A 12,722-nucleotide genomic window follows, 5' to 3' on the forward strand; every position below is an offset into this window, starting at 1 on the left:
AAAACGTTCGGTTTCTTTTGGAATGGAGGGTATATATGATTTTGATAGAAAAATGTGATTCTAAATTTGACTTAAATTTTTTACCAGTAAATGCGTTTTTAAGTACAGTACACACAGTAATGCCGTTTTATTACGTATTTACACTCAATCAAACCGTCCCCACATTTTTTTTTTTTTTTTTTTTTTTTTAAGAATATATCCAGTAGTTGAACATTTCCATAGTTCAACATTTTGCTGGCCCCATAGGTGCTGAACTATCGAGCGCGCCGTGTGTATATTATACGTAATATACAGAACTTTCAACTTACACATATGACAAAAACAAGTACAAATAGACAATATTGAATATAAGAGTTCTTTTATTTTACAGGATGAAACTTGTGTATCTAACAAAGTTTATCAAAAATAATTTCTCATAAACATCTCTTTAATAAAAACAAACAACAATAATATTTTTTTAAAAAAATCTACATCTTTGGCATTTAATTGGCAAATATTTCCCCCATTGTTAACCAAATGGTCTTAAACTTTGTACAATGGAACATTACTTCTTGTCTAACAACTTTATCCCTTTTTTTCCAATCCCTATCTTTATTGTAGTTAACCCAGGTATGTTTCAAATTATGGGCAGACATCGTTTCCACGTATACTGATCCTTCTACACTTCCGAAATACCACATCGCTTGAACATCCTGATGTTGAGCTAGCGTAGCGGTAAGGTGGTCTCGAGAGCCAGTTACAATGTTCACTACTCCAGGTGGAATGTCTGAAGTATCAAATACTTGATACAGGCTAAGAGCAGGAATAGGACATTTCTCGCTAGGTACCATCACCACTGAGTTGCCGAGGCTTACAGCTGGTGCCAACAGAGATATGAAACTGAGCAAAGGGTTATTATCAGGACAGGCGATTCCTATTACACCAAGTGGTTCTCTTAATGAAATTACAGATCCATAACATTGAGTATCTACAGACCTACCAGCAAATTTATCGCAACATGATGCCCAGTAAAAGAGACATTGAACAGACAAATAAACTTCCTCTCGAGCGTCGGATTCCGAATATCCCAGCAGCTTCTTCAGTAAGTCTACAAACTCATTCTGGCGAATATCGATGTTTTCAGCCAAGTAGAACATGATTTGGGCTCGATTGTGTCCATTACGTTTTGCCCATCCTCCTTGTGCTTTCTGAGCTGCCTCTACAGCATTTCGAATATCCTTCCTGCAAAGCAGAAGATAAGAAATATATATTACTTACAGTATATATTAGTAATTAGAATATTAATATATTAGACTTATTAGTATATTATTATTAGTATAATAGTATATAGTATTATTAGTATATATTAGAAAATCTAACTAGATAATAAAAATACATTTATTTAATTTCAACATACATTCATTTCGAATATAACTATGTAAAAAGCAAATGAGTTTCGTGTCACACTGTAAAACTATGCGAACTTATCATTGAAACCGGATGTAGCAATTGTCTAACTTCCAGTAATACAGGGATAAGTTCAGAGATGGAACTTATTCTAGGAACGCTAAAGTCACAAAAAATCCATTTCTTGCTATCTCTTGCCATATGAAGGTTAATACTCAAACCGGCAGTGTTCGTAGATTTCAACAATTTCCGGCTGCACTACTTGAGAAATAAGGTCTTGGATGGAACATATTTTATACGGTATTGAGTTTTAATCAAGAAACTGCTTCTCAATTACCGTGTTTGAAAGCGGAAAATCTAAATTTCCAACGCTTCGTGTTTCAACTGGGAAAAACAAAAGTCAAGATGGAACTTTTTCTTGAAACGCTGAATCGATTTTATAAAACGGTTCTTGCACTATGAAAATTAATGCTGAAATCGAAAGTGATAGTAGATTTCTACCACTTCTGGTTTAGATGAAGATAATAATCAGTGATGTTATTCTAATTTTGTTAACAACCGGTTATGTATATTATATACACTCTCTTAGGAAACAAGTGACAAATAGGGACTTACACAGCATCCTAATACAAGGTAGTAAAACGAAATTAGGTAGCATTGCGAATATCTTGGAAACGAATTATCGACGATGGTTTTCAAAAAGTATTGGGAAGACGTTAATCCAGCAATGGTATGGTATATATGCGTTTCAAATATAAATAACCCTCACCACTGCACCCATGTGATTCAGTTCTCATTCTTGATGTCTGAGCATTTGAGATTAAGAAATAAACGCTTATACCTTGTTCTGACAGATCATGGGCCTTATGCAGAGTCGTCCTGACGTGTGATTAGTGCCATACTAAAGAGTTCGATTAATATATGTTTCCTGTAGTAGTTAGGCCTTTAGTATGACGCTAATTATACGTCAAAACGATTCTGCATAAGGCCCCATATGTTTATCCCTGTAGTTGTAAGAACTTCTAAAAACAAGGATAGTTAAACTAAAATGTACTATTTCTCGGTATAACTGGGTAAAATTTACTGTTATGCCTGAGTGTAATAAACGGATTTATGAACTAGAAATATTTTAACAATCGGTTCTAGCGAACCGGCTGAATAGCACCACTGGAAATAATCGATTTTTCTACTACTTTCGGTTCAAACAGAGGGTTAAAGGAGGTGACGGAATATCTTTGGGACGTTGAATCGATTTAAAAATAAGCTTCTCGCTCTCCATTACCGTTTTTGCTCTATGAAAACTAGTTGTTGCGCCCAGGCCTTCGTTTCTCTGTACACTATAGTTCAAAATTGTGCTTAACTAAAAGCTCTAATTCTTTACTTATTCTGGGGGGCGCGGTGGCTCAGTGGTAGAGCGTTCACCTCCGGTGCTTGGGGTCCCTGGTTCGATAACAGCTCACGCCGTGTGGACTTTGTGGTGGACAAACGCCGGGCTCGTGGGTTTTCTCGGGGTTCTCCCGTTTCCTCCCACTTTCTTCATTCCACCATTTCACTCATCTCTCATCATCATCGTCTCCTGTAGCCTAACCGGCATAACCGTAGGACGTAAAACTTACAGATTTCATTTCATTTAATTTCTTTACTTATTCTAATATAAAAGCAAAGCACGTGTATGTTCAGTATCACATTATCCATTTTCAAATTCTGTAATTAAATTGAAACTACAATCTTCACAATACTGTATATCAGGTAACTAAGAAAGTTGGTGCGGTTTTGAGAACAGTTACTTTTATCGCGTTAGTGTGGTCAAATTGATTCTGACGACGTCATGCTTATATTCCTGAAGTAGAATAGAGTAGTACAGAACCTTATTGAGTAGTTTTTCAGTGCATCGCACGTTTCCCTATCGGTGTTGTAGGAAGCGCAATCTTCGAAATAACATGTCGTTGAAAAGGGGGATTTTGAGGCCTATTTTGCTTTATGAGTACAACCCGCGTTTGGAGACGTCAGTGAGTTGACGAACTACTCAAAAGTGGTTCAGTCGCTTTTCTTCCGGGGACGAGAGCTTTGAAGGCAACCCTCGTGTTGGTCGTTCATCAAGCCTCGACAAAGTCCAGCTGGATGAGGAAATCAAGCAGAACCCTCATCAAGCCTGCCAGGAGTTTGCACATAGGTTTGGAGTATCTGACGAAACCATTTGATCATATCTTCATAAGCTTGGGATGACATGGAATCTAAGCAAGAGAGTTCCCATGTTCTATCCGAGAAAAATAAGTTCTAACGTTGCGTATCTGCTTGCCGTTTTGTCGCCCCAAAATAAAGCCTTGTTCCTGGGCCAAATCTTGATATGTGAGGAAAAACGATTCATGTATAACCGGAAGAGAAATATCATTGATCAATTTCTGGTTCGGTCTCATTGGCCGCTAAACCGGACATTTATCAAAAGAAGGTAATGCTGTGTGTTTAATGGACCAGTGCGTAGTCCACTATGAATATCTAGAAAGTGAAAAAACTATAACAGCTGATGCCTACTTGTCACAATTGCAAAAAAATAAACACACTGCTGAACAAGACTGCACTTATTTAATATAAAAAACACATTTACACGTGACGTTTCGATCTTCTAGCCAAGATCGAAACGTCACGTGTAAATGTGTTTTTTTTTTATATTAAATAAGTGCAGTCTTGTTCAGCAGTGTGTTTATTTTTCTGATTTATTTGCAAGACGTATGACTATGATTGTGTGTCAGTCACAATTGCAAAGAATTTAAGCTGCACTGCTCCAGAAGCAGCCAGCACTGGTTCTTCTTCTCCACAATCTTGCCAAATCTCATACAGCAAAAGCGACTAAAAATTTGATCAAAACAATGGACTGGGAAGTTCTGCCTCATCCACTTTATTCCCCGGACGTCGCCCCATCGGACTTTACCTGTTTCTGGTCATAGATAATCACCTGTGGTAACAGCAGTTCCGAAAACACAATAATGTCACAAAGGCTCTATCACAATTTTTGGACTCTAGAAAGAGTTTTTTGAAGGGCATTTATAAGCTTGTGTCTCGTTGGGAATATGTCATTGAAGCCAGCGGTGATTACTTCGGAGAATAAAATGGGTGTTTAAGATTTTTGTGGGCCGTGTTTAACGAGTGACGAAAACAGCACGAATTTTCTTGGTTACCTGATATTACTGTAGAAATTCACAAATAAATATTAATGCTCAACTCTAAATATGCTCATAGACCTTGTCCTATTTTGAAATAATTAAACTGAAACAATCCAGTTTTTTAAAGTTGCAATTAAAACATCACAATAGTTTAAACTGTCTGCAAATTAGTGACAGCTGTTGGAATCAGACAGGCACGCAGTGATACCTATTACCTTGACTGTGTACTGTTGGGTATTAGCGTTACTCAGACTGACATGTTTTTGTATTACAAATGTAACGATTAATCTTGACAGCGGAATTTGTAGTAGTTGAAAATGGGATATATTCTTGGGACGCTTAATCCATTGCAGAAAACTGCTTCTCCCTGTCTATTACCGTGGCGATGGCGATCTACGGCGATGGTAAAGATACTGAAATCTCATTCTACGGTTCAAAAGAATCACCTTCACTACTTTAACATTCGAGACAACATGAAATAAATTCTGAGAAAAATGTAATTTAATAATCAGAAAATAAATAATAATAATAAATACCTACTTTGTAAACTTTTCCTGAGATTTTGAATTTTAATGTTTCATTATTTCATTTATTTCTTTATAAGTGCACAATTCGATTGTATTACACATACTGTTGGTAATGAGCAGCAGTGGCAAAAGTAAAAAGTGCTACAGTTGGTAATACATGCATTTAGTATAAGTTTTGTTTACACGTTTCTCTACATATGGTGTACTGACTAATTAGGAAGATGCCTATAGGGTGTACAAGTGCTTTCGTTTGGGCCAAGGTGAACAGAAGGAATTTAGTGAACTAAAGTATATGTAACAGCTAGAATGCTATTACAGATGCAATGTTTATAAGTTATTTATTCTGTGTTAACAACCTGAGATTCGTATGAACAAGAGTTACTTCGTGTATAGTATGTAGGGTTTGAAAAAAACCAGGTATTTTTTTAAAAAAACCCAACCCACCTGGGCCCATATGGGGTTTTTCGGGTTTAATTGGATTTTTTCGAAATATTTCAATGTCTTTGGAGTAAAAGTGTTAAAATCTGATTTATATTTCAAGATTGTCATTGTTGCAATTTGCAACAATTTTCTGCTCACTACTGTTTTGAAAAAAACGGCCGCCATTTTGAAATTTTACATTGGATCCTCGAGAAAATCTATACAGCAAATTTCGAATGTCTCTTGCTTCGACCCTCAAAATTTCAACTTGAAAGTCTGAAAATTGCACTCTTTAACGTTGATACCCGCTAGTTGAAAAATGGTCACCATTTTGAAATTTTACGCCGAATCGCCGCCAAAATATATATACAGCTAATTTAGTGTATTTCGTGCTTCTACTCTGAAAATTTCTATTTAAAAGACCAAAAATTGCGCTTTGTAGCGTGAATACCCGCTATTTAAAAAAATGCCGCCATTTTGAAATTTTACGTTGGTATGCCGCCAAAATCTTTACAGGAAATTTAGTGTGTCTCGTGCTTGTACTCTGAAACTTAAAAGACCGACCGAAAGTTGTACCCCAGGGTGTCTACTAAAATTCCAAAATGAAATTTCGTTACTTCTTCGTTACCTTTTCTTTCCCAAACCATAAAATTTAGTAACATTTTGAAGAGCGAACTTGGGTACGAATTTGGCCGAATTTTCAGTCGCGTGGTTTGCTTGCGATTTGGTAGCCTCTAAAGCCGACCATAGACATTTTTGAAGGTAAATTTTGACCTTTTATAGAACAACAGTTTCCAGTTTATACTTATATTTGTACAATTTTTAAAAAATCGTGACCCAAAAGCTAAATTTCGTGACTTTTCCTTGACTTTCATGACCGTTTTCTGATTTCGTGACTTTTTCGTGACTTTCATGACCGATAGACACCCTGTACCCTGTAATGTGTGTGTGGTACAGGCAGACAAACGAACAAATGTAGATCGAGTCATCCCAGAAGCCTTAGTATCGTCATGTATTATAAAATAAATGTTTCAAAATGTCTTACGGCAAATATTTTCCAGCGTAAAATAAATGGTTTTATTGTTGAAGTTCACTTCTGATATTTTGCGCGTTCAATTACGGAAATTTCCCTGGCACTAGCAAGACGGTTTTTTCCCGAAAATAAACTTAACACAATTAACACAGAGATAATTCATATTTTATAAAGTAAATGTTTCAAAATGTCTAAAATGAACTTAAATAACTTCCAGCTTAAAATAAATAGTTTTATTGTTGAAGTATTCATTTCCGATGCTTTGGGGTTCAATTGCGGAAATTTCCCGAGCACTTCTTTCACGACGGGCTTTCCCCGAAAATGCAGCTTTCTTTACTGTATATCGACACTTCCACTAGTACGGAAATTTAAATTCAGCACTTGAAATAGTAGCGTTACATAGTCTTCGGAACTCCGAGTATTAAGCTTCTTAATTTTGACAAAAACACCTTGTGAGTGGGTTTTCTCGGGGTTCTCCCATTTCCTCCCACTTTCTTCATTCCACCATTTTCATTCATTTCTCATCTTCACCGTCTCCGACGTAAAACTCAAGGATTTCATTTCATTTTAATTTTGACAAGAATTTTTACACTATTGCTGGTGTTGATTCTACAGAATGCTTATTTGAAAAGTAGCAACTAATGACGGAACTATACTGTTGTTGGAAAACCAAATTTTACTGAAGAATACTTGTGTTACTACCGAATGTATGAATTAATACTAATAGTTTTACTAATGTATTTACATATTTACTGATGGTACAGACACCTATGGCCTTAAACTCGTCGAGGAATAACGCCCTCCGGCGTCGAGAGTCGGTGAGCACACTATTCACGGAAGGTATTTTCTAAAATATAAAATTTCATATTTTATTTGAAATAGGCTATAAACACAATCCATATATTAATTTTTTTCTATAATTATCTCAAGCTAAGGTAAACTTTTTTTATTCATTCAGTGCATTCAGAATTTTATATAGGTCTAACATTGAATGTTGTTGTATACTTTAACATGAAAGCGTCTAATTCGCCCAAGGAAAGTCCAAAATTTGATAAAAATCACTTTCAATGTGATCACTTCAGTTGTACCAATAATATACTAACAAAAAGCTCAAAAACCCAGGTAGGTTTTAAAGTGGGTTTTTTCAGGCTGGGCCCACTTGAGCAAACCCTGATAGTATGTACGCTATCCTTGTGTACTGCACATTGATGTTCAGTTCCGATGCACCGTAGATGTCTTAGAATGTTACCAAAATCAGTGTGAGGCTTATTTATTACTTGATTTGATTTTGAGTTTAGCGTCCCTTTCATCAGTGAGGGTCCTACGGGAAAGGTGCGCACGGTAACCGCTTAGCCATGAAGGGGCTCGGGGCTTATTTATGATCGGTCACAGGGCAGTCGATTAAGTTCTGTGTTGTTGTGTTTTGTGGACAATTCTGCCGCTTGTGTGTGCAGACCATGGTCTTCCATTCAATCTCTTTCTTTTTTGTTTTGTTTTAGTTTGCTAAAGTTAAACAATAGATTTTAAATACTGAAGAACAGAAAATGAAATGTGTTCTTGACTTCGGAACCTTGTAAATTTAACAACATCAAGAGGACCAGGCTCCTATCCAAACCCTAGGTCAAAATGGGCTTTAAAGAGTGTGTGACTTTCTATCTATTCATTTTTAGGAGTTTCAGTTGCTTCCGGAAGTTTCGTATATAACACAACGTCCACGGACACAGTGACGAATAGATTGTGCCGGTGGGAGAGTTAGTTGTTGCGATCATTTGGATTATATTTTGTGACTAGTCTTTGGTTAGCTGGGGGCTTTGCCCCAGATTCCTACAGCCTCGCACTGAGTTATTTGGTGCGATTTTAACTTTTTATTAAAACACACTTTAATTTTTTCTCTACTATCAATAGCAAAGAAGTTATAGATCTTTTATATTTTCAAACGGCTGTCACTTTGAATCAAGACAGTGGATATAGCTGACCAACATATGAAACTGTACTCTACCAAGCAAATGCACATGCCACATATAATCTCGGTACGATCAAAATTCCGAACGCTATCGTGTCAACAAGATTCGTTATACTCATATATATGGTGATCGGTAATTCCTATTACAGTGTTTAGTAGTTGAAACTAGACACAAAAACAAATGAAAAAAAAATCACCTCTATACTCACGAAAGGTTATGCTCTCTATATGGTGGCATTGTAGCAAGTGTACACATTACAAGCCCCTTCCATCTGGACAGATCATCACTTCTGACCTCTATTTTCAGCAGTTGAAAAGGTGCAATGTGCATTGTGTTAGAAGGAGCCAGCAATGATGAATCGCAAGGGTGTGCTGTTCCTGCACGACAATGTCAAGCCATATGTGGTAGAAAGAACTCTTCAGCAACTTGGCTGGGAGACACTCTGTTATGCATTATATTCACCAGACCTTGCACCAACAGATTACCACCTGTTTCATCCCTAGACAGCCACCTCAGTATGAGTTCCTTCGCAAATGAGGGAGATCTGTAGAGCACACTCACGGACTTGTTTGCATCCACGACCACCGAGTTTTATCACCAGTGTATTGTGCAGCTGCAGGAACGTTGGCAAAAGGTATTGGATGTTGATGGAGATTACTTCGAAACCTAAAGGCACGTACCGTCCACTATATTGCTCTTTGTTTATGACTGCTCTAGAACGGCAAGAACATTTGTGGTTACCTTGTACAGTATGTCGACGATGTGACCTAGCATAATAGTATGCACAGCAGGACGAGTTGCATTAGAAAGAGAAACAAACGTGGGAATCGAACAGAACCTCTCCGTCTCGTTTCCTGCGCACAACCCACTACGTGCGCTGGACATGATTGGTCAATGTGACAAAGGCACAAATCGGATATATTTGCAGTACAAAACACACTGAACATATCATAAGAAACACTGGTCACTAGGTCAGTACGTTTCACTGGTCAAGATGGAATCTATGTGTACGAACTGAGATGATCCAATCGAGCCTGCAGGCCACGAGATCTTGCTCCGAATCAACCGGTGCTTCAATACAGCAACTTCTTTATCTAATCCCACAATAAAAAATCCAAGGGTGCCAAGTCGGATGAGCGTAACAGCCATGCTATTGAATCACCACGGCCAATACATTGTTATACAAATGAAATATTTAAATGATGTAGGACAGCGCGCGTAAAGTGAGCAGGCGAACCGTCGCACTGCAAACAACCACATGTGCTGTCGGATTCCTAGAAGAATTTCTTCCAATAACTTTGGCACTATATCCTGTAAAAAATTAGGTAGTTGGCACCGGTAAGACGTTGTGGGAGCAGGGTTTGCCCAAGTGGGCTCAGCCCGAAAAAACCCGGTGTTTTTTTCGGGTTGAACCCACCTGGGTTTTTGAGCTTTTTGTTAGTGTATTATTGGTATAACTAAGGTGATCACATTGAAAGTGATTTTTATCAGATTTTAGACTTTCCTTGGAACAATCAGGTGCTTTCACGTTAAGGTATACAACAACATTCAACATGAGACCTTTATAAAGTTCTGAATGCACTGAATGAATTAAAAAAAAAAAATAAAAAGCTTAGCCTGAGATAGTTATAGAACAAATTAATGTATGGATTATGCTTATAGCCTATTCGAAGTAAAATATGCAGTTTTGTACTTTAGAAAGTACTTTCCGCAAATAGTGTTCTCGTGGTCTCGGACACCGAGGGACGTTATCACTCATACGTTTGACGGTTTTGGCCATAGGTGTAGGTACTAATAGTAAATATATAAATACATTAGTAAAACTATTAGTATTATTTCTTACGTTTGATGTAAAACACAAGTATTCTTCGTAAAATTTGGTTTTCCAACAACAACAGTTTAGTTCAGTCATTTGTTGCTACTCTCCAAATAAGCATTCTGTAGAGTCAACACAAGCAATAGCGCAAAAATTCTTCACAAATTTAAGAAGCTTAATGCTCGGAGTTCCGAAGACTATGTAACGCTTACAATTTTAAGTGCTGAATTCAAATTTCCGTACTAGTGGAAGTTTCGATGTTCAGTAAAGAAACCTGTATTTTCGAAAAAAAAATCTCCCTGGTGAAAGAAGCGCTCGGGAAATTCCCGCAATTGAACGCAGAAGCATCGGAAATGAATACTTCAACAATAAAACTATTTATTTCACGCTGGAAGATGTTTAATTTCATTTAAGGCATTTTGGAACAATTACTTTATAAAATATGAATTATATCTTTGCTAATTGTTTTAAATTAATTTTCAGGAAAGAACCGTCTTGCAACAAGTGCTCGACAAATTCCCGTAATTGAACGCACAAATTATCGGAAGTGAACTTCAATAGTAAAGCCATTTATTTTACGCTGGAAGATGTTGATTTCATATAAGACATTTTGAAATATTTATTTATTTTATACAACATGAATTGTATCTTTGTTTTAAATTAATAGACCCCTTTTGGTATTCAGATTTGGGGAACGTCAGTCAGGCTTCTGGATTACTTGATCTACTTTTGTTCGTTTGTCTGCCAAGCTCCTTCATGGCTAAGCGGTCAGCGTACGCGTCTTCGGCGTGGGCGACCCGGGTTTGATTCCCGGCGGGAGTTCATGTGGTTCGGATTACACGTTATTCAGTAGGTCCCGTCTCATATAGCCTCGCTGCTGAAAGGGACGTTAAACACAAAATCAACTCAACTCGTTTGTCTGCCTCTGCTACACACACTACAGGGTGCAACTATCGGTCTTTTAAGTTAAAATTTTCGGAGTACAAGCACGAGACACACTAAATTTCCTGTATAGATTTTGGCGGCACACCAACGTAAAATTTCAAAATGGCGGCAATTTTTTCAAAAGAGCAAGTATCCACGCTACAAAGCGCAATTTTCAGTTTTTTAAGTTGAAATTTTGACGGTGGAAGCACGAGATATGCTAAATTTGCTGTATAGATTTTCTCGGCGATCCAATGTAAGATTTCAAAATGGCGGTCTTTTCCAAAACAGCAGTGAATAGAAAATTGTTGCAAGTTGTGACAGTGACAATCTTGAAATAAAAATCACATTTTAACACTTTTACTCCAAAGACATTGAAATATTTCGAAAAAAACCAATTAAACCCGAAAAAAACAATATGGGCCCAGGTGGGTTGGGCTTTTTCAAACCCTGTGTGGGAGAAGATATGGTCCAATTACTCGTTCATGTATGATTCCTGCCCATACGTTCCTAATGTATCGTTCCTGAAATGCGCACTCGCGAACAGCATACGGACTTTCTTCTGCCCACACGAAACTATTATGACAGTTGAACTCGCCATCCCTTGAGAAGGTTGCCTCGTTAGTGAAGAGTATCATTTGGGGACACGTAGCATCATCTTCACAGCGCTGAAGGAATCTCTGACAGACGTTTACACGTGGCTCAAAATTGGGTGGACCAAGGCCTGGAACCTGTTGGATCTTGGTGCAGTTGTTCTTGGTGGAGAACCTCCTCAACTGTTATGCTGCTTCCACCCACGTCGTGTACTCGCCGAAGGATCCTCTTCCAAGTGCCGAACCATGTTTTCTTCAAACTGCGGAGTTCGTACATGACTCGGAGTACCACAGTAAATTATGTTAATGGTAAAAGTACTGGTGTTCCTGAGCAGACATTTCTATTCTGGGAAAGATGATACGTGAAGGCACTCGATAATGTGGATAGCGTTCGGCGTAAAGTAGACAAGCACACTTTCCATTACGATGGGCTTCACAATAAATTATTACCATTTTCATCAAACTTATATTCGGCTATTGCACTGAACTGCACGATCAAAACATGAAAGATTGTAAGCTGGCCTCGATATACAAATAATATAATAAACTGCTTTGATGCAGGGAACATTGTACTGATAGGTATATGTCATGTTACGCGTAGGTGCTACTAGCAGCGTGAACTTAACGCACGTTAGTCGGAAAGCCATGTGAGAAAGCTTGTCTTTGTGGTGCGAATATGGTGCCCTTGTTGCTTGTTACGCAAAGTATTTAATTATTTTCGAAGCACTCAATGAAGTTTATGTTCATGCAGATAGCATAAATCGCTTTACAAGAGACTGCTACTACGTTGTATTTAAGTGCTTCAGGTGGCGGCGAAAAGCTATGAATTAGTATACAGGACATACTGTAATACTGCAAACAGCAGAATTTCCGATAATAATTTGCTTGTTATCAGTCA

General features: G+C 37.6%; 1 protein-coding gene across 3 annotated transcripts in view; it reads right to left on the reverse strand.

Annotated features, from left to right (window-relative positions):
• Positions 1–339: 339 nt before the first annotated feature.
• The window catches only part of LOC145680852 (aldehyde dehydrogenase family 16 member A1-like), a 78,920-nt gene continuing 66,537 nt past the window's right edge, over positions 340–12,722 (reverse strand). For all 3 annotated transcript variants that reach the window (XM_081751978.1, XM_081751980.1, XM_081751979.1), the window contains one exon: positions 340–1,221. In XM_081751978.1, the coding sequence (XP_081608104.1) occupies positions 483–1,221 (739 nt within the window). In that variant the 3' untranslated portion in view covers positions 340–482. The remainder of the gene's footprint in view (positions 1,222–12,722) is intronic.

The sequence above is a fragment of the Thermobia domestica genome, chromosome 3 (assembly GCF_964235325.1).
Source record: "Thermobia domestica chromosome 3, izTheDome1.hap1.1, whole genome shotgun sequence".
NCBI lineage: Eukaryota > Metazoa > Arthropoda > Insecta > Zygentoma > Lepismatidae > Thermobia > Thermobia domestica.